This window comes from Pseudorasbora parva, chromosome 13, assembly GCF_024679245.1.
Source record: "Pseudorasbora parva isolate DD20220531a chromosome 13, ASM2467924v1, whole genome shotgun sequence".
In the NCBI taxonomy this organism is placed as follows: Eukaryota; Metazoa; Chordata; class Actinopteri; order Cypriniformes; family Gobionidae; genus Pseudorasbora; species Pseudorasbora parva.
The window spans coordinates 25,915,461-25,938,901 of NC_090184.1; the positions used below are offsets into that span (position 1 = coordinate 25,915,461).

The 23,441-nt window shown below is 41.7% G+C and overlaps 1 protein-coding gene across 1 annotated transcript; it reads right to left on the bottom strand.

Moving 5' to 3' along the window:
* Positions 1 to 4,330: 4,330 nt before the first annotated feature.
* On the bottom strand, positions 4,331 to 13,288 carry slc52a3-1 (solute carrier family 52 member 3-1). Its single transcript, XM_067413625.1, has 4 exons — positions 13,036 to 13,288; positions 10,018 to 11,170; positions 8,356 to 8,479; positions 4,331 to 7,861 (listed from the first exon to the last, which is right to left on the bottom strand). Exons 2-4 carry the CDS (start codon positions 11,007 to 11,009, stop codon positions 7,649 to 7,651), a joined length of 1,329 nt encoding a protein of 442 aa, XP_067269726.1. The 5' UTR covers positions 11,010 to 11,170; positions 13,036 to 13,288; the 3' UTR covers positions 4,331 to 7,648.
* Positions 13,289 to 23,441: the final 10,153 nt, after the last annotated feature.

Below are 23,441 nucleotides of genomic sequence, written 5' to 3' on the forward strand. Positions count from 1 at the left end.
TAAGGGGCACAGAAATGAAGAAATAAAGTTTTCCACTCCAGTCACTTGTTATAGTTCAGGGATCAGGGCTTTCATAGTAGTTTGTTGATTTCGTGCAGATTAACTTCTGCTGTGACAGTGCAGATTTAGAGAGCAAAGAGAGAATGAGAGAGATGAACATCATAAAACAGCAGAAGTGACTCGGGAAAGGTGAGGATCTCTCTGAAGGTTACCATGGTGATGAGCTCATAGTGTTCGGCTGGCTCTGGTCCAAATGGACACTCTTTCCATCCTTTCATTATGTGAAAGCTGCTAGTGTCCTTTCCAGTCGTGGGTAAAAATCATAAATCAGCAGGATGAGATGGAATGAGAGGAAAAAATGGAGGAAGAGATGAAGGAGAGAACTAAAGAGTTGGGGGAAAAGATGGAGGAAGACAGAGACATATTGAGGACAACAGAGGAATAGCAAGTTGGCAAAATATCAGTGAAAACTGCAGCCAAGTGTTCATTACAGGTGTGTGTGTGTGTGTGTGTGTGTGTGTGTGTGTGTGTGTGTGTGTGTGTGTGTGTGTGTGTGTGTGTGTGTGTGTGTGTGTGTGTGTGTTGGGGGGGGGGGGGTTATCTTGTGATGGGTAGGTTTAGGGCCAGGGGCAGTGTAGGGGGATAAAAAATACGGTTTGTATGGTATAAAAACCGTTACGCCTATGGAAAGTCCCCATAAAACATGAAAACACTACGTGTGTGTGTGTGTGTGTGTGTGTGTGTGTGTGTGTGTGTGTGTGTGTGTGTTGTTTACTTGCCCTTCTGTTCATATACACTATATATTTAACATATATGACTGAATTAAACCAGTATTTCCACTGGCCATTGTGCAGCATTTACTACAGTAGTACAAACACTACGTTTTTTCATACGTAAGATAGCAGCATGTTTATACTGGAAAGTGAAAAAAATGCTGTTTTTATTTTATTTTTCTATTTTTTCATGTTTACTTTTTCTTTTTAAAATGTTTGAACATTATTGTATTTTTATTATTCTCTCATGTTCGAAAATAAAGAGACTCTGTGCTGGTGTGAGTGAGTGGAGGTGGGGCTCATTTGCATATTCTACACATACTAAATTAAGTAAGGGTGTAGAGTTAGATTCAAGCTATTTTAAGGCATGAATACATTTTATTTTAAAAAAAAAAACTTAAATATGTAATTTTGTTGATCAAAGATGAGATTTAAGGTATACAATTGTTGACTACAGGGGACTTTAAAGTTGGATCATTCATATACTGTTTCACATAAAATTTTCATAGCCTATCACTGTGCCATTGAAAAGTATGATGTTTGGAAGAAGGCTTTATTCATTTAATCAGAATACAGTCAAAAACGAAATATTGTAATATGTTATTACAATATAAAATAATGTATGTGATGGCAAAGCATCATTATTACTCTTAATTATTACTCATTACTTTAGTCTTTAGTGTCACATTATCCTTCAGAAATCTGATTTCTGCTCATTTTTAAGAGGTTTACCTGTTTCGATAACATTTGTGCCATGATTTAATGGTTAATCATTTAATAGGATTTTCCTGTGTCCTCATTTTCATGTGTTCTGTTACTTTAAAAAAAATCTTTTTATAATGGACCCTTTTCACATGCTGCGTCCCAGTTCACTTACTTATACTACGTCCTAAAAGTATGTACTCTTTTTGTGAAGAAAAAGTACATACTTTTGAGTGTGTAGTAGAAAAGTATGCAAGCTTTGGAACATACTACCTTCGTCATCTTTAACGGACTCTGTCGCTTAGTTACGAGCATTCCGTCACTGTTTAACTACCCTGTCAATCATCGTCAGATTCGTCACAGTTAAAACCTCCACATTCACTTTCATTTCCTACCGTATCGGAGAGAAATGTAGCTGCACGTTGATTTGCCATGTGTGGGTCTTTAATGCAGAGACTCTCCTCATGCGTTTGTAGTTTAAATATAATGATACATTTAAAATTTAATGGCCAAACAAGTCATTACAAAAGTTCACAATGCTGTTGCAGGTAAAGTATAATGAGGACAACGCTGAATAAATATCTTTTTGGCAGGTTAAATACTGATAGTTGATCACTCAAACCCCTTTATCTAAACCTCTCTACTTAAAAGGTTAGTTCACCCAAAAAGGAGATTTATGTCATTAACTCCTCACCCTAATGTCGTTCCACACCCGTAAGACCTTCGTTCATAACCTTTTGAATCTTTATTTGATGTTTGAAAATAAACAAGGTGAGGAGTTAATGACATCAATTTCATTTTTGGGTGAACTAACCCTTTAACCGTTGGACTTGCACATCCGTCATGTTTGTAATTTTTTAACGCTTTTTATCAGCGTTTGTAGTTCTAATCGAATCCTCGTCCAACTCGCAATGGGTTGTGGGCACTATCAGCCGTTAGAGTGCCCATCGATCCGCACTTCAAATTCTGACCGGAAATAGTAAACCCGCCAGGTATCTTTGGGATACTCTTTTCAACATACTACGATTTGGGACATACTAAATCTATTTTCAAGAACTATTTAGTATGGATAGTATGCGAATTGGGACGCAGGGACGGACTGTGATGGCACATGTTAACGGTCATCAATATTGTTAACCCTGAAAAGCTTTTTGTATTTTAGATATTAAAAGATTGTATGTACATTTATAGCACTAATAGTTGGAATAATATTACTTTTGCATCAAATTACAAAAAAACAACTAACCGCTGCTGTGCGGGTGTTTCTAATACAGCGTCTAAAGGAGTGATGGTAAAAATAAAATGTCTCTCTTTTCACTGCCGTTATGAATCTCACTCTATTTTTGAAATCATTTTGCGTCATCAACAACACGTGCAATGAACATGATAAATCCTGAGATGTTCTGTCAGATTAGTTAGTTTGTCTCACTTCACAATGTATTGTGTTATTTAGATTGAACTATAGGATTTTTTTATACAGAGTTCAAAATATGCTGCAAAACAGGAATGGACCCTGTTAACCTCCCTTTTAAGCCATCTTAAGTATATAAACATCACAATATATGGTAAATATGGTCAAAAGAGATCAAGATTTGTATCTGTATCACCCATAACCATCTGTTGTTGAGAAAATTTTTATTTTACCTCTAGAATGGCACACATAACACATTTGCATGAGAGATGATGGCTAACTGACTGAAGTTCTGTTGCATTAATGTGTTCATGCGCTATTCTCCAGATGTGACTGTCATCAAGGTCATCCACACCCACTTACAATTTTAATTAGCATTCAGGCATCCTGGAGGGGGATTTCTTAGATCTTATACTCCATTGGGACGCGTGGGGCAGAATGAAGCTACTGATGAGGAATATAAACAGAGAATTGACAATATTATTTTATCTCTTGAAACCCCTCAGAGAAGTCTGCTGTGGGCATCCTCAAACAATGCACGTCAAACAAAGATTTACGGACCTCAAAAATTCACTAACCGCAACAGACTTCAGATACATTCAACCGTAAGTGAGCAATAATGAAGTCACTATAACAGCCTCTCACTTCCTCACAGTGTTTCACATCCTAAACGGTGCCCATATGTCCCAACACACACCCTCAGCAACTAAAGGTTCCCAAGGGTCTTAGTTGACCCTCGCTGAACCCCTCCGGTACGATAAAGGGGAGGAAACATTTACATCTGCCAGACAGTGTGAATGACATAGAGCGCAGTTTATTAAAATATCATCAACTGTGACGCTTAAACAGCTGAGCGCAGAAGACCAAACAGCTGATTCGGCTGCAGCGGAAGATGCAGAAGCACTAAAAAGTCCTCATGCTACAATTCCAGTGTTTCATAATGATGGATTTTGTAACATTTAATCTCAAATGATTGGACTGCCAGGGAAAGTATAGTTTTACACAATTACATTCACTTTTGACAGGAACTGAAAGGACAGTCTAAATTAGTGTTTCACAACTAATGGGTCGCCACCCAAACATTGCAGGTCTGAACTGATGATCAACTTTTTCTGATTATTAACTATATATTTTGGTGCAAATTCATCTGTCATTTAGTATACTATAGTTTAGTAATTGATCATGTGGATAAGTGTTTGTCACAATCACAATTTTCGCAAAAATATTAAGCGTTTCTTAATATTTGAACTGTATATTAGAAGGATCATATGACATTGATGCTGAAAATGTTAATTAAAAAAAATAGAAAACTTAAGTAGAACAATTGTAATATTTCTCCATATTACTGTTTTTTACTTCCCAACAATACTCCCATTTTCACTACAATGAATTACTTCTTATTCAACAAATAACAAAACCCATCAAGAGCAGTGTGTGTGTGTGTGTGTGTGTGATGAAGAAAGCCTAAAATAGCATGGCGCAGAAGGCCTTGTCATCATCTTCCCCTCCTTCCATCCCATGTTCTCTCACTCACTGAGCTGGAGAACATCAGCGTATCACTTTTCTGTTCAGACGCAGCATGTTTCGGCGAGCGGAGTCTCGGCTGATCGGCTAGGAGACTTAAGGGCATGTTGATGTTGTTGAAGTTTGGTCCAGAGCAGATGGAACTCGCAGCAGTGATTTTTAAAGAGCCCTCAACCCTCCACAGGTCTCACGTGACCGAAAAGAAGGAAACCAGGTGGCTACACGCTCTTGGACCAGCTGGGAGAGTGAAAGACCATCTGACACTCAGCCAGAGAATCATACACTCTTCTCAGCAAACACTTTGCATGTCAATACCATAGTAGCACAAAGGGACAGCGAGAGAGACAGAAAGACATAGATCCAAGAAATTGAACTAATTATCCTGGCACTCGGCTATTTCTAACCCATTTTTCACAGCTGAACAATTGGGCCCTTAAGTGGATAAACCAGCACAGAAAGTGGTTTATGACCGTTGTCAGCTAGTGAAGTGAGTCAGTGAGTGTTTGAACAGTCAGTTTCCTTCATAGTCACAGGAACCGGATAAAAAAACAATGCAGTTTTTTTTAATAGAAGTTTAAATTTAATTTACATTGGATACTATTTTGTACTGTCAGTATTTAAACTGTCTCACAGACAGACCCATATGATCCTCAGATGGTTCTTTGTGGTGATCAAGATGCTGACTACAGTGAGGAGGCGGCATATGCATGATCTCCTGACCTCTGACCCCCAGGCTTTGCGAAGGGGGTCATTTAGGCTTTTTACGCCCTGTTAGGATCAGTCAAGCATTCCTGAGTGCCCAAGAATCAGGGTCAGCAGCTGACACAAATCTCTCCTTTACTCTCCATGTCTCTCTTTGTCTGTCTTTTGAATCCCTCAGGACAAGTTTGATAATACTGCTCTTTTTTTGTCTCTCCTCATCAGTTAACCACTTCTGACAGTTTGATCACCTGTCCGGACCCGAGCATTGCAGGAGATTTAACTGTATAACCGCAGCTAAAGGTTAGGCTTTGGTAGATTTCTAAGGGTACGTGCGTGTTCATTGTTGGATTTTGTCTTTAGTCTCTTAGGATGTTAAATCAAATGTTGTCAGTGACAAAAACAGTTTTAGGTTGGCACAAATTGTACAGCACCCTTATTGGCATTAATAAAACGGCAGTCGGTTGACTCAGAAATTAATGTAGGTGGTTGAAGTCTGATTCAAAATCTAGACCGCTAGCTCAGAGGTTGCCAGATTGATTCCAAAATGTGAATCTCAAGAACTGGGGATTTATTGAGATCATATTCACAATTTGTGCCTGTGAGCAAGACATTGAATGCCAGGTTATTACAGGGGAGACGTCTCTCCACGTTGCTCGGGATCAAATAAAAGTTTCCACTAAATGGCAAGCATTTGGTAGTGCAAAGACCCAAGGCTTATCTCTCAACTTTATCATTAATAGATTAATTATTCTAAGCTTTTCAACATCGTTTGGCCATCTGGTGGTCAAAACGAATAACACCTACCAAACTGACATGCCCATTACAGCTGCCGGTTTCACAGTTTTATTTTATTTTATAAAAGCCACTGTTGAAGTGATTCATTAGTGTCTGTCCATTAGCACACAAATTATTTTAAATTAAATGATCTGTCTATTTTAACCATGCTTCAGTCCTGGCTTCAACTGTTATTTCATGGTTAAATGAACATTGGGCTTAATACATAATGACATTATTTATTGTTATAAAAAATGTTTTGTAGTTATGATAAGCAGTCATGTGATTCTCAGATTAACAAAGCGTCGGACATTGTAGATGTTTTTTGCTGAATCAAGCGTTAATATCGAACACATCACTAGTATTTGGTTTATTTATTAATTCATTTAAAATAATACATTTTTTTGGGCTACTGTCAGTAACAGAAGTTTACTCTGAAACCTCAGGCTGTCTTGCAAAAGAGCAGTAGCGTCAGCAAACTATCCAGCAAATGAGCGCCATCTAGCGGTGACAGGTGTCACAACATGCTGTTTAAACGTTTCAGGTTCTATTTATCACATTAAATTATTCATCACTCACTTTGACTTATCCCTCAAGCAGTGTGCACAGCAACGCACTTACAGTAGTAGTCTATGGGGCAAGACATTGCATTTATAAATGTTAAAATGCATAGTTTTGACAGTACAGAATTAAGATTTACATATGAAACTGAGATAAAAATGTTATCAGAAAACTCTTGCCATGCCCATGTACTGCCATTGAACCTTGAAGCTTTGACATGATATGTTCAAGGAACGTAAAGGGAGTGTTTACATAGAGAACAATCCACCCACGTGAGTCTATAGACTTCCATCGTGAGCGCTTTACTTTGTTTTTACAGATTGTGGGACTAGTCAAAATTATTATGTGTGGTGTTTGATTTAAAACCTGTTTCCGCGAGATTACCCGGAGCAATTTGTCCCAGGAACTTTTCCCCCCCAGACCTGTTGCTGTCTGCGTTTTCATCGTGGTCTGAAGTTTAGTCTTGTGATGCAGGACTGTGAGTGACTGGATTTTATTTCCTGAATGTAAACTAAAAAAGCCTAAACCTCGTTGTCAATCCATCGTTCGTATTTTTTAAACTCCATTGTTGATTCGAATTGCAAACGACTCTTACTGCACGCACCGCAATAGACTTTTAGGTTTAAATAAAATGCTGCTTGAACTTAACCAATCAGCATGCTTAGCGTTTAGTAAGTCCCATCCCGAAAGTTGTTGAACTTTGAAACAGTTTTACCTCGCAAACAGGGATGTTTTGAGGGGGAAATGATTTAGACCCTGGTCCCTGCAGTCGAAACACGAGTATACCACCCCAAAGTCCCTAGTTCCTGGGGAAAGTTCCTGCGGTGGAAACCCGGCTTAATAGAGCACTTAGCTGATTCAACTAAAACCAGCTTGATACAGCATTTATATTACAAATTATAAACACAATCATCATATTTGGCCATAATATTGAAACAACATATACCAGTAATCCACAAATGATTCAGAAACACTTGTGAATGTTTCCAGATATCAAATACTCGCAACATTATAAATAATAATCCACAATAATATAAAAATGTGAAAATGTTAAATTAATGTGAAAACAAAAGAGATGAACAAGGAAATTCCAAATGTTAGTTCATTATGTCATCATCATTAGCTCAGCCATGATGTGAAAGTGAGTTGAGGAAGCAGTTCATTCCCTTGTTAGTCTTAAAACTTCAATTTTAAACTCTTATTATAATGGGCATTTGATGTTGCAAATGTCCCCTGACTGGAAGAGATGATAGATGTTAACCAGGGGAAACATAGTGACAGAGCCCAACAAAGATCCTGCCTGCACTGCTGCTCCACACCACACGAGAGCGCTGTGACTCCGGTCCCTCAGAATCACACCCACCATCACCTTCACATAGGACAGCAGACCAGTAAAGAAAACCCATGACAAAACCTGAAACACACACACAAAAAAGTTTGTTAATATACAACCTTTCATGTCTGTGACAGTAGAGTCGAAGTGGTCAGTTATCAAAGTGTGCTGAGGTGTTGAGAAAGCACTAATAGTCTATATCTCACCTCAGCCAGTGTTTAATAAGCCCAGAATTACACAACTCAGCCTTACTAGTGACGCAAACACTTGACTTTGAAACTAGGGCACATGGGTCTGGATTTTTCTATCCTGGGTGTTTCATCAAACGGAGCTCTAATCATTTGTGATGTTCACTAGGTTTCATTAGAAATCAGAATGTAAATTTTTTGAGAGGTAATAAATTGTTTCCTTCATTTATCCTGTATTAGCCACGATTGTTTTACATTTGTTTTATGTGTAGCCTGAGGAACCAGTTACAATGATCTGTTAACATTTCTTTCTAAAGAGAATCCACAATAGATTAATTTAAACAGAATACTCTAGAAATGGGCTGATAAAATTAAAAGGTAGCTTACTATAATAGCATCCCCTAGAGGTGTATCTTGGAGTAATGGGCAGGGACTCATGGCAGCCATGGCCATATTGTAGCCTCCAAATACAGTTCCCAGAAGACACAGGACGCCCAGAAACACTAATGAACTGGAAGAGAATAATATACTCACTGTTAATGAAAAATGAAACAGATTTTATAGACCTATATAATATAAAATAATATAAAAAGTATATATAAAATAAAGTATACAAAAAAATTGTAAATTTTATAATTTTAAAATGATTTTTATATTTTTATGTTTAAAATATATATAATTTTTTTTGATTCAAGTCTTCAATTATAAGTGTATTATTCCATATTTTTTGTCATTTTTTGTGGTTATCAACAGCAGACCTCAGATGCTGTGCCTTTTATTTAAAGTGATAGTTCATCCAAAAAAGAACATTTTATGTTTATCTGCTTAGCCCCAGGGCATCCAATATGTAGGTGACTTTGTTTCTCCAGTAGAACACAAATGAAGATTTTTAACTCCAACCGTTGCTGTGTGCCAGTTGTATAATGCATGTCAATTGGAACAGTTTAGAGTATGAGAGCTATGAGAGTTAAAAAAAATCAAAAACAAAATGATAAAATCCATATTAAACCCTGCGGCTCGTGAGTCGTGACAATACATTGATGTCTTAAGACACGAAACGATCGGTTTGTGCGAGAATCCAAATAATATTTATATTATTTAATGTATTTACCTGGAATGCAATTTATGTACAACAGCCTTGAGCGAGCCATCACTCCCGGTGAGTGAGTTCAAATGTACACGATACGGTGTATCTCATATGGATACAAGCGGCGGAAGTGATCTCTCACGCATATCTCTACGTTTAACCCCTCCTGTTCAAACCGGCCGCTCCAAGCGGGACTCGAACCCAGGTCCGCCGACATGAGAGTCAGACGCTCTAACAAGTAGGCTAAAGGCTGCAACCTCTAGCGTCAGTCACTAGAGCATCTCTTGAGGTCAGAGGAATGAGGTTTACTTGCACAGTGACTACTAGCTGGCCTCTGTTACACTCGCCCCCTTAAACCTCACTCCCATCCGGGTCATGGCACCAATGTAACCCCTCTTGTTCGAAAGGCCTGCTCCAAGCAGGACTCGAACCTGGGTCCGCTGCAATGAGAGTCGTACGCTCTTACAAGGAGGCAAAAGGTAAATTTAAGGAGGTGAATTCTACCTCGATTCTCGCACAAACCAATCGTTTAATGTCTTAAGACATCAATGTGTCATCACAAGTTGCAGAGTCTAATATGGATTAGTATGTGTGTGTATATTTTTTTCACTCATAGCTCTCATACTCTAAAATGCTACCATTGACATGCATTATACATTAGACATGCAGATTTGCACCAAACATGTACGCCTTTAGTATAGACTTTAGTACAGACTAAATGCAATAATACGCATGCACATGACTTCACCGTTTTCATATTAACGTTTTTCTTGTTCACAGAGAATGTGTTTTTAAAAACCTGCACTTTGAAACCCGTTTTCAAAAGTTTAAAAGCATTTTAAAAAGTTTTCATTGTGTGACCATTAATGACCATTATTCTGAAGTGTTACCCACAAAATATTTGCAAATCAGCAATAAAATAGTAATGGAATATGATTAGATCAAAGTGTTTATATATGTACCGTTTGGGGAAAAACATGGCAATGATGCACGCCACTGGATTAGCTACCGCCGACAGAGCGGCTGACAGGTGATAGGCCATATTTCCATAAGGCATACAGGAGAACGTCTGCACTGAGGGCAGCAGTCCGTTCGTTGCACCATTCACCCACACTACCATAAAATAGATGAACGCCAGCTGATAGCTGGAGTGCAGTGGTTTAGGAAGGTTTTCCTCTTGACTGTTTGTCTTTAGATTGGGGTCCACGGGGCCCTCCAAACCACTGCAGATTGTTGCCACAGCATCTGTGTCCGGGACAAGATTTTCAGTGGATAGTTCAAAAGTGCGAGGTAGACGGTTTAATATAAGGAAAGCACCCAGGCTTACTGTTGTCATTACGGCCAGGAAAGAGAAGAAGATCTCAGTGGAGAAATTGGGAGGGAGGTACTGTGTCTCTACAACAAAGATTGGAGATTCGTAGTCTGTGAAGTTATCCGACACGTGCGACACATTGACGCATTTTGACATTCCAACCCCTTGCGCCAGCGCCACCAGACCAGGAACCAGACCGCTCAGACCTTCTCCAATGAAGTATGTAGTAATGTATTTGGCTGGAAGTTGCATCATGAATGGCAGGAAGGTGACAGATGAGGTGCAATCGACTAGAGCGAGAAAAAATGTGAGGATGAAAAATGCTGTGCTACGCTGTTGCCCGAGGAACATGGTGGTGTTCTTCCAAAACACAGCCAGTAGGACACAGGCTACAACACCGATGGACAGGACCGCATAGATTACTAGATTTTCACGTAGTCTTCCGGGACAGAATTTGTGCGCCAGGGTCACCAGCAAAGGCCCGAAGTTGGCAAGCTGAATGATGACTGTGAGGTACGATGGCAAGTCCCAACCCTCTGGCAGAACATTGACTATCAGAGGAAGTTCCACCCACAAGCCATTAATGGACACCCAGGAGCCCAGACCGAAAGCACACGCCAAGGCATGGATGTACAGAGGCATAGTGAACGTCTTTATCAGAGAGCAAATGGGTAGTTGAAGAAATATCAGATGTCAAGCAACTCCTTTCAACTGTTACTGTTCGGTATTGTATATTGTGTAACCACTTAAGTTAGGCTGTGTTAATGTCTTCTCTTCTTGCCTTTGCCAAAACACCAGATTACCTTTAGAAAGAAACAGAAAAGAGAAATAGATGTGACATCCCTGACAGATGAATAATTGCAGGACCCTGGGAATTTAGACTATATTCAACTGTTCAAAATGTTGGGGTCAGTAAGATATTTTGTAATATGTATTTTATGCTCACCAAGACCTACAGTAAATACAATATTTTAAAGGGGACATCGGATGCCCCTTTTACAAGATGGAATGTCCTCAGAGTATGGTAAGTCCTAGCTCAACATACCCCAAAGTCATTTTTATAGCAGGGGTGAGCAAAAACATTACATTTGTGTGTAAGTCCCTTTAAATGCAAATGAGCTAGTGCACAGAGGGCGGAGCTTCAAGAATATAATGCTTAAAGCTACTACAATATCCGTTGTGCTCCAGCAACAAAACAGAACAATTTCATGTTCTAAAAATGTCAGAAACTACCAGAATATATGCTGCATGGTGATAATTATAGCTTCACAGGTATAGTTTAGTTTAATTATTTGTAAATTATGTTATCTTATGTTATCTTTATTGAACAAGTACAGTTGGTGCTGATTTATCGAGTAACTTTTTATTTGATCAAATGTTTTAGCAAAACCTTTTTTTTTTCTTTTTTTTTGTGTGACTCTCATTCACAAATAAGTCTGGTGTAAAATTATTTGCGAAGACAAATTTAGGTATATTGGGGCTCATTCCCTTCAAACATTCCCTCCAATGCGTCTTCAGCGGCTCTGATGTCAGGAGTACATGAACACTGTTATGTTCACTCTTACATCCAACAACAAAACTTGCTTACAAGACATTTTTGTCGCTACTCACAACATCTGCTACGGCCTAGAGAAAATGGTGGACAGTGTACATGGGCAACTCGGGTCTATGCTAATACGACTCAGACAGACCATAACAAACTGGCTGCGTGCTTTTTTCCAGCTTTTCTGAGCTGGTAGACAAGCCAGAAACCTAGCTAAATGTAAAAAATATATAAAAATAAAAGTGAAAATGTCATGATGTATTCCTTTAATGGCAAAGCTGGATTTTCAGCATCATTACATTACATCATTACATCATTCTAATATGCTGATTTGGTACTCAAGAAACATTTCTACTATTATCAATGTTGAAAAGAGTTGTGCTGCATAATATCTTTGTGAAAGCCATAATACTTTTTACATTTCAGCATTATTTGATGAACAAGTCTAAAAGAAGAACATTTATTTGAAATTAAAAAAAATGTAACACTGTAAAGGGCCTTACTGTAACTTTTGATAATTTTAATGCATTCTTGATTAATAAAAATATAAATTTAATTTAATAAAAAACATACTAATTCTAAACTTTTAAACAATTATATATATATATATATATATATATATATATATATATATATATATATATATATATATATATATATATATATAACATCAAACTAAGTATCAACAACACGTTGCATGCAATACAAAGTACAAGTGCAACAGCCATAAAATGATTATAAACAGGCATTATGACAATCAACAATAAAATATGAATTGCTGTATTAATGTGGCTTGTTAATTATAAAAACAAACAAACATTGTAATCATTCTAAATTCAAATATGAATAGTTTTTGTTAATTCTGTTTACTGGATCCAGGTGATCTTTTTTGTGTTTTTTATATAAGCAAAGACTTGACGTTAAAAGACTTGACTTGACGTTGTCTTTAATTAAAGACAATCAGATTTGCATAAAAGTAACATATAATATAATAAGAAAAGCAACACGTTAAACATATTCACTCAGCATGTTTCACCTTAAGCAAACATATGATATTTGTAACTCGGGACAAAATACATTCGATGTTATCTCGCTTGAGGAGCATTAAACAAATTCTGTACTCACATTACTGCTGAGCCAAACTGAACATGCGCTTCCTTCTGACTTTAGTTTGCTCTATGAACAGGAAAGTCATAGAAACGTCATTCATTCAGCAATCCGGTGTCTCGTTGTTACCGGTTTAACCTTTCAACTCCATCTAAAGATGTCTACAGTGTGGTTTTTGACCTCGGCGTATGAATGTGGGTGGGTCTGCCTCCCTCATGAAGGTTATCCTGCTCTAATGAATTACATTACTCTCCTGTCGCATGACACTGCAAGAATATGCCATTTTGGCTGGTCCAAGCTGTCTGCATAACTCTTGTTGAACTATAGCATTGGCATCAAGTGTGCATCTACAGGAGGACAGAGTTCAGCGAGCTGTAAAATTGACTCAAGGGCCTGTTGCGCCTCTGAGATGTGCCATGATCATTTAATTTGAGCACAACATTCCGAACTCTTGTGGCGGTACTTTGACAATCGTATCTTTCATTATAAAAAACAAATGTAGAGACTTCAATACACATTATATTTGAGTCAAAGTCATTGTACCACAATCTTAAGTTCTCTTTGTTGGAAAGAGAAAGTCAAGTTGAAAAGACAAGTCTTTACAAAACATTAAAATTGCCTTAGATGCTTATATTTGTATACTCTTTTTGATATTAGACATAAAATCAAGTTAATAAATGAAAAAACATCACAACTCAAAGCTCATTCTGGCACAGCATACAAGTGCAGCTTTATATGCTGTGACCTACATATAAAACCCCCATTACTCATTAACAGCTTCTTTTAGGTTTTGAACTTTTACCTAAAAAAGAAATGTATTATAGCTATTAACACATTAAATAAAGGCATCAGGCTTTTATTTATGTATAAATGAGAACCATGAGAGACTTTACCAGAAAAGGTTCACAGATCATAATGGCATATATACACTCACCTACAGGATTATTAGGAGCACCATACTAATACTGTGTTTGACCCCTTTTCGCCTTCAGAACTGCCTTAATTCTACGTGGCATTGATTCAACAAGGTGCTGAAAGCATTCTTTAGAAATGTTGGCCCATATTGATAGGAAAGCATCTTGCAGTTGATGGAGATTTGTGGGATGCACATCCAGGGCACGAAGCTCCCGTTCCACCACATGTCAAAGATGCTCTATTGGGTTGAGATCTGGTGACTGTGGGGGCCATTTTAGTACAATGAACTCATTGTCATGTTCAAGAAACCAATTTGAAATGATTTTCAGCTTTGTGACATGGTGCATTATCCTGCTGGAAGTAGCCATCAGAGGATGGGCCATAAATCAGGCATGACAGTTGATAACTGGCAGCAGTGGTTTCAGTTAATTACTGTACTGCATATACATTAAAATAATTTATAATTCATTACTCATTGTGGTACTCTTAAACGTATAAAGCAGTCTGTCATGTTACTTCAATAAAAAAAATATAAAGAACATTTAAATCTTTACACAAATTGACTTTATTACTTAGATGTTTATCTATTGCCCAACATAACAGTATGACAAAAAACTAATGAAAATAATACAAATAATAATAATTTGCTCCTTCATAACAAAATCAACAAACATAATATGAAAACACAAATATTTTCAAGACATGTCAAATCCTGTCTCCAAGCAAATAAAAATTAACTTGGATGCAACACCCAAATCTACATCTCAGCCACTAATGAGCCTCAGGTTATTTTTGTTGTTAACACAAATTAAATTACCTTCTTATATCCGTACAAGTAAAACATTAACAAAAATGCTTTCAGTTAGTTGTATGTTTTCTGCTCAAATTCAGTGAGCCACTACAAAAATGTATATACATGTGGATTTATGTTTTGAATCTTTCTTAACAGATGACACAGTTTTTACGGCTAGTTCCAGCTTTGGAAGTACACTTTGTCCCCTCAGAATTAATCCTCATTAAAAACCTGTTGAGTGAATAAGACAACAGTTATTTCAGAAATGGAGTAACAAGTCAAACAGTTCAGAAAAAACATACTACGAAACAATATAAATAAAAATAAAATGCACAACTGTGGCAAACTCATTTTACATTATTGCACATGCACCTTTCAATGAGTTCTAATGTGGCACTGGCTGACTCTTGGTATTCAATGTTTAATACATAGAAGACACTGAAAACACATGCAGTGCCACTGAGAAATCTAACTGCTCATCAATGCAATAAGTGTCACTTTCATCCACTTAGATGAATTTTTGTTCTCACCATAAAAACTACCAAAAAAACACATTCATTATTTACGATATATTTCATACTTACCGTGCATGATGAGCCTTGGTGTGACTGGTAGATGTAGATCATTTTCCACTGACATTCGGGTTGAAGTTTCCTTTGGAAAGAAATTTGCCCTATGTTTGTGTTGTTTTGTATAAAAAAATTAGTTGGTGAAAAGGCAAATTGCAAAGTTTGCATCTGTACATTGTTGCAAATCCTGACTAAATAAGAAAAACGAAAGCACTGATAAAACGTCTCGGTTATGTATGTAACCCTCGTTCCCTGAAGGAGGGAACTGAGACGTACGTCGGACTTAGACCGACGAATGGGGATCACTTCTGGGATCAGAAAGTGATCCCAGAAGTGGGATCACTGGGAGTGGGATTCCCCTATCAGCTTCGAGATTTAGAAAACGGGCCAATGAAGATTGGCGTACATGCTTTGCATATCGCACCCCGCCCCGCTGTGCCGGTATAAAGCGGAAGCGATCACCACGCACCATTTTTTTCACTGAGGTGCCGAAACCGAGGCTCGAACTGCAGTGATGGTAAAGCAACCGTGGCGACGGGACGTACGTCTCCGTTCCCTCCTTCAGGGAACAAGGGGTTACCATACGTAACTGAGACGTTCCCTTTCAGTCGGTCACGTTCGACGTACGTCGGACTTAGACCAACGAATGGGGATCCCTATGGAAAACGCCACAGTTACTACCACTCCCAGTGCCCTGCCGGAGTCCCTCGGACCCCATCTCAGCGGGCAGAGAATTTCCTGCAGGGAGAGCCCTACTGCTTTCCCACAAGACCCAACAGTGGACTATTGGATAACGCTGGGAAAGTGTGCCCCTGGAGGCCGCTGCGGAAGCCACACTCCCCCAAAGGAGATAACATGCAAAAATTGCACGTATGGACTGGCCGTGGGCAGTGCTACATACGGGAGTCCCAGGGGTGGCCCCGGCCCTGATGGGGAGGGGACAGTCACCACACTGAGATGGCAGAGCGGGCTCTGCCAAGGGAAAGACACGGGCTCGCCGTAGGGAGCCGTACCGTGGAGAATACACATATGGGACCGCCGTGGGGGTCACTACATTTGGAACCCAGCCTAACACAAGTTCCACACTGCATACGAGTGTTAGACCTGGCGTCAGACGCTCCTTCACGTCTGACTGCCGCGGGTTGCGGAGGACTTGACAGGGTTCGCCATGCTGGGAAACTGGAGCATATAAGCGCACATATCCGTTCCATGAGGAAGGGAGTGGCGCAGAAAGCGACACTAGAACAGGCACTTCAGTGCTACCAACTCTGAGGAGTGAGTACACAGGAATATACCGGTTATACACGTAGGCTATAAAATCTAGCGAACGTGTTGGGTGTCGTCCAGCCCGCAGCTCTACAAATATCTGTCAGCGAGGCGCCACGAGCCAGCGCCCAGGAAGAGGCTACACCCCTGGAGGAGTGGGCCCTAATGCCGAGTGGGCAGGGCACGTCTTGGGACTCATACACCAAGACGATGGCATCCACTATCCAGTGGGCCATCCTCTGCTTGGAGACACCCTTTCCCTTCTGCTGTCCTCTGTAACAGACGAAGAGCTGCTCTGAGGTCCTAAAGCTTTGCATTCTGTCCACATACGTCCGAAGTGCTCGGACAGGACAGAGAAAAGCCAGGGCTGGGTCTGCCTCCTCCGAAGGCAGCGCTTGCAGGCTCACCACCTGGTCCCAGAAGGGAGTGGTGGGAACCTTGGGCACGTGAGAGTAGTCCGGCCCGAATTCCAGGCATGATTCGTCGACCGAAAATGTCTGCAGGTCCCCTACCCTCTTGATAGAGGCCAATGCAACCAGGAGCCAGGAATTCTGTCTTCAGAGACAGAATTTTTAACTCCACTGACTGCAAAGGCTCAAAGGGAGGTCTCTGAAGTGCACTAAGCACCAGAGAAAGGTCCCAAGAGGGTATAGAGGGGGGGGGGGGCGAGGTGGATTTAATCTCCTCGTGCCCCTCAGGAACCTGACGATCAGGTCGTGCTTCCCTAAAGACTTACCTTCTACCTGTTTGTGATGAGCAGCGATAGCGGCCACATACACATGAGGGTGGAGGGAGACAGCCTTCTCTCCAACCCATCCAAGAGCACCAGTCGACGAACAGGTTCCACTTCAACGCATAGAGGTGCCTCATAGAGGGAGCTCTAGCAGAAGCGATGGTGTCTGCCACAGCCTGTGGTAGGCCACCTAGAACCTCCGAGTCCCTTCCCGGGACTACGGGTGCCAGAGGGTGCCCCGTCTCTGAGTCAGGAGGTCCTTCCTCAGAGGAATGGGCCAAGGAGTTGCTGTCGCAAGGAGCACTAGTTCCCGGAACCATGTCAACAGGACCTGCTCCTCGTCTTCCCTGACCATGCACAGTGTCTGTGCAAGAAGGCTCACTGGGGAAAACGCATGTTAGCGTAGGCCCCAGGACCAGCTGTGTGCCAGCGCCTCCGTGCCGAGGGTCCCATCAGTCAGGGAAAAAAAACACTAGCAATGGGCCGTGTCCGGGGCGGCAAACAGGTCTACCTGTGCGGTCCAGAAGCGATCACAAATCAGCTGGACCACCTGGGGATGGAGTCTCCACTCTCCCGGAAGCACTGGCTGCCGTGAGGGCTCGTCGGCCGCACGCTTGAGCCGCCCCGGAATGTGAGTGGCACGAAGTGACCTCAGATACTTCAGACTCCATAACAGGAGGTGGCGGGCAAGTTGTGACATGCGACGGGAGCGTAGACCACCCTGTCTGTTGATGTACGCCACAACCGCCGTGCTGTCCGTACGAACCAAAAGGTGCTTGCCCTGGAGCGGCGTCCTGACGCGGCTTAGGGTAAGACGAACTGCTGACAACTCTAGGCAATTGATGTGCCATTGCAGTTGAGGCCCCGTCCGCAGACCTGCAACCGCAAGCCCGTTGTACGTGGCACCCCAGCCGATGGATGAGGCATCCGTGGAGACAATCGGATGCCTGGATACCTGTTCTAGGGGCACCCCCGCCCGTAGAAACACAGGGTCCGACCATAGGCTGAAGGTTTAGCGGCATCTCGGTGTAACTAAGACACGGAGGGATCCGCTGTGCCACGCCCACCTCGGAACTCGGCCGTGTAGCCAGCGTTGAAGCGGTCTCATATGAAGCAGCCTGAGCGGCGCGCCTGCGCAAAAGAGTTGCTGATAAATGCAGTTACTCCAGGAAAAAAATGGGATATTACTTAGTGAGAAGTTGTGAGGAGAGGCTAAAAAAACTATTTCAAAGCTATTTCAAACCATTCAAACCATAACTTTACATTATGTATTTTAAAAACACAAATATTTTAATTGTTTACTTAATTGTAGCTGTGTGATTCATTTTCCATCTGAAAACATATAAATCCACTATTTGAGTTCTCAACACAGCACGTAGCAGTAGCAAACAAACTCCAAACGGGTGACACCTGCTCGTTTAGGCTCAAACATCCAGCCCTTGTGTATGTATTTGTGAGCTCACATGTATGCATGCTTGCATGCGTATGTGTGTTAATGCGTTAATCCTTGTTTTCTGACTGAAGATGTAAACAGTTTGAAAAAAATGGTGACGTAATGCATCATGGGAATGTAGACCAGTAATTTACCAGTAAATGTTACAGTTATTTCCATTCATGGATGCTGAAAGTAATGTACTGTAGTTTATTATTTGTGCAGCAAAACCTCACCTCATATTACAGTAAAATACCTTCCAACGATGTTAAAGCTAAATACTGGCGATTTTAGTTATTTACCCAGAAATCTACAGCAAGGTTTAACATTGCAGGCAACATTTTTCCAGTCTTCAACTGTCCAATTTTGGTGACCTCTTGCAAATTGTAGCCTCTTTTTCTTATTTGTAGTGGAGATGAGTGGTACCCAGTGGGGTCTTCTGCTTTTCTAGCCCATCCGCCTCAAGGTTGTGCATGTTGTGACTTCACAAATGCTTTGCTGAATACCTCGATTATTACGAGTGGTTATTTCAGTCAAAGTTGCTCTTCTATCGGCATTAATTAGTTGGCCCATCCGCCTCTGACCTCTAACATCAACAAGCCCACAGTTTTGCCCACAGGACTGCTGCATACTGGATGTTTTTCCCTTTTCACACTATTCTTTATAAACCCTAGAAATGGTTGTGCATGAAAATCCTAGTAACTGAACAGATTGTGAAATACTCAGACCGGCCGGTCTGGCACTAACAACTATGCCATGCTCAAAATTGCTTAAATCACCTTTCTTTCCAATTCTGACATTCAGTTTGGAGTTCAGGAGATTGTCTTGACCAGGACCACACCCCTAAATGCATTGAAGCAGCTGCCATGTGATTGGTCGATTAGATAATTGCATTAATGAGAAATTAAACAGGTGTTCCTAATAATCCTTTAGGTGAGTGTATACAGTATGTGTATATTAGGTGCACCTGTTCAACTGTTTGTTAATGCAAATATCTAATCAAACAATTGCATGACAGCAACTCAGCTGGTCAAGGTGATCTACTGAAGTTCAAACTGGGCATTAGAAAGGGGAAGAAAGGTGATTTTGAACATGCCATTGTTTTTGGTGTCAGATGGACTGGTCTGCTGATTTTCTGGGATTTTCATGCACTACCATCTCTGGGGCTTCATAGAGAATGATCTGGAAAAAAAATTATTATCCAGTAAGCGCCTGTTCTGTCAGGGGAAATGCCTGGTTGATGCCAGAGATCACAGGAGAATGACCAGACTGGTTCAAGCTGATAGAAAGGCAAGAGTAACTCAAATAACCACTCGCTACAACCAAGATCTGCAGAAGAGCATCTCTGAACATACAACACATTGAACTTTGAAGCAAAGAACATGTTATTACACAATACAAAAAAACGTTGTCATTTGTGAAACTTTGCGGGCAGCGATTCCGCAGTAAAATTATTTCTATAATCTACTTCAGGAATCATGAAACACACCAAAAGAAAAACATGATAATTGTCCTGAGTCCTTGTTAATGAACATAAAGACATTTTAAAGGTGTCATGAACTGGCTTTTTATTGTTTTATACTGTTGTCTGAGGTCAACTTATGACATTTACATTGTTTTTACATTCCAAAACATCATAACTAATAAGTAATAGGCTATTTTCTACACTGGTTTTGAGGCTGTCTTCTGAACTCTGGGTTGTGATTGGGGTGCCGCACTGGAGACTTGGAAGTAAATGCCCATGGCTAGGATTGGACAAGATTTGTATATTTAGTGAGCTTCTGCTCCCATTATTTCACATGAGGGATTGTTTTTAAAGCGGCCAAAATAATTGACGGGGCTCAGTCTCAAAACGTATTTATCAAACAAAAATATTTCAACCAGACCTCAAAAGTAACCCAGGCCTGGGCGGCACCCCAGCTTCTGCGATCCATGATCTAAATATAAATGTATTATTTAAATGTAAATCATTGTGAGTAATCTAATAACAATGTTTCATGTATCATCATGAAGTGTTGCAATCCGTTCTGGTGTTAACTACCTCTATTTTATCTTTTGGTTCAGTCACAATGTGAAGACATAAGCATTGTAACGTGTGTGTGTGTGTGTGTGTGTGTGTGTGTGTGTGAGTGTGACGCCGGCTTCACACTGCACGCGTAACGCCGGCTTGACGCCGGCTTCACACTGCACGCGCAAGCAGGGCGTAGGCAGGGCCGAAGCAGCGCGTGTGTAAAGCATAGACCGTAAAAAAATCTCTGTAAAGCAGTAGCGGCGCGCGCACTTTTTCCTTTCACACAGGCAGCGTTTGTCGCGCGCAGTTGTCACGCGCAGTTGTGTACAGAGTACTCTATAATGGATAAGTTTGCATTTCTCTTTAATGTATATGAAATGGAAATAAAGCAAAGATTTATCATGAAGCTAATTTTATATTTAAAAAATCGTTTCACTTGTTTCTGATGTTTTTTTTATTTCGTTTAGTGCGAGTTCCCTTTCGAGAGAGGTTCCTCGTATTACGTATGGGAAAAACTCCTTTTCTCGAGAATGTGAAGCAAAACTTTTAATAAAGGTATCTATGTAAAGCGCAGTGAGCTGCACGGCCATAGCCCAGCGCGAGGAGCGCTCTGATTGGCCGGGCTGCGGCAACTGCAGGAACCTATGGTGAGGCGGCTGAGAGGAACGAACCAATGGGGGGCGTTCCAGAAGCCCGCCGAAAAAGGTGCTTATATTTGCATACAGGAGGCTATATAAGACCCTAATTCGCCATAGGTGTCAGATTTTATCTCCTTCAGCGATACCTTCGCTGGTCTCCGGAAGAAGCACCGCCGTTGAAAAGGCACCAGCGGAACCTGCAGCTGAGGACGACGGACTCCCTCTCCGCCTTCTCTGCCGTTCCAGCTACGCCATCCGGCGTTATATATCCTTTAAACTGTGTCTATGTTGAGTGTTATATGTGTTTGTGTGTGTGTTGCCGCTGCAACGCCACTTCTAGAGCTTACAGGCTTGTTCTACTCGAGGACTCTCTCGTTCCGCCGCGTCGTTAAGCGCCGCGGAAAGACGGAGCTCTTCTCACTCTCCCTCTGCTCTCGTCCCGTCGCGCTGAATAGCGCCGCGGAAAGAGAGAATGTTAGAGGACATGAGCACACTCAAGCCGAAGCTCTCTTCACTCTGCCGCCGCCGCGGCTCTTCTTCCGCCGCTGCCACAGAGTTGTTCCCACTCTTCTCTCATTCCGTCGCGCTACAGCCGCGGACAGAGAATACTAGAGTGAATAAACAAACTCGAGCCGAAGCTCTCGCCGTGCTAGAAGCGCCGCGGACAGAGTTTTACCTCACGCTTCCAATTCTCTCGTCCTGTCGCTCTATCGCCGCGGACAGAGAATGCTAGAGTGAATAAACAAACTCGAGCCGAAGCTCTCGCCGTGCTAGAAGCGCCGCGGACAGAGTTTTACCTCACGCTTCCAATTCTCTCGTCCTGTCGCTCTATCGCCGCGGACAGAGAATACTAGAGTGAATAAACAAACTCGAGCCGAAGCTCTCGCCGTGCTAGAAGCGCCGCGGACAGAGTTTTACCTCACGCTTCCAATTCTCTCGTCCTGTCGCTCTATCGCCGCGGACAGAGAATGCTAGAGTGAATAAACAAACTCGAGCCGAAGCTCTCGCCGTGCTAGAAGCGCCGCGGACAGAGTTTTACCTCACGCTTCCAATTCTCTCGTCCTGTCGCTCTATCGCCGCGGACAGAGAATGCTAGAGTGAATAAACAAACTCGAGCCGAAGCTCTCGCCGTGCTAGAAGCGCCGCGGACAGAGTTTTACCTCACGCTTCCAATTCTCTCGTCCTGTCGCTCTATCGCCGCGGACAGAGAATGCTAGAGTGAATAAACAAACTCGAGCCGAAGCTCTCGCCGTGCTAGAAGCGCCGCGGACAGAGTTTTACCTCACGCTTCCAATTCTCTCGTCCTGTCGCTCTATCGCCGCGGACAGAGAATACTAGAGTGAATAAACAAACTCGAGCCGAAGCTCTCGCCGTGCTAGAAGCGCCGCGGACAGAGTTTTACCTCACGCTTCCAATTCTCTCGTCCTGTCGCTCTATCGCCGCGGACAGAGAATACTAGAGTGAATTAACTAACTCGAGCCGAAGCTCTCGCCGTGCTAGAAGCGCCGCGGACAGAGTTTTTCCTCACGCTTCCAATTCTCTCGTCCTGTCGCTCTATCGCCGCGGACAGAGAATACTAGAGTGAATAAACAAACTCGAGCCGAAGCTCTCGCCGTGCTAGAAGCGCCGCGGACAGAGTTTTACCTCACGCTTCCAATTCTCTCGTCCTGTCGCTCTATCGCCGCGGACAGAGAATACTAGAGTGAATAAACTAACTCGAGCCGAAGCTCTCGCCGTGCTAGAAGCGCCGCGGACAGAGTTTTACCTCACGCTTCCAATTCTCTCGTCCTGTCGCTCTATCGCCGCGGACAGAGAATACTAGAGTGAATAAACAAACTCGAGCCGAAGCTCTCGCCGTGCTAGAAGCGCCGCGGACAGAGTTTTACCTCACGCTTCCAATTCTCTCGTCCTGTCGCTCTATCGCCGCGGACAGAGAATACTAGAGTGAATAAACTAACTCGAGCCGAAGCTCTCGCCGTGCTAGAAGCGCCGCGGACAGAGTTTTTCCTCACGCTTCCAATTCTCGTCCTGTCGCTCTATCGCCGCGGACAGAGAATACTAGAGTGA

What these genes read in the sequence shown, in the direction of transcription:
- slc52a3-1 (XM_067413625.1), bottom strand. Translation starts at nt 11,009, where the DNA reads ATGCCTCTGTACATCCATGCCTTGGCGTGTGCTTTCGGTCTGGGCTCC. An exon ending in GCCATGTTTTTCCCCAAACG is followed by an intron (nt 8,480 to 10,017) that starts GTACATATATAA and finishes ATTCTCTTCCAG; the next exon opens with TTCATTAGTGTTTCTGGGCG. An exon ending in CTCTAGGGGATGCTATTATA is followed by an intron (nt 7,862 to 8,355) that starts GTAAGCTACCTT and finishes TGTGTGTTTCAG; the next exon opens with GTTTTGTCATGGGTTTTCTT.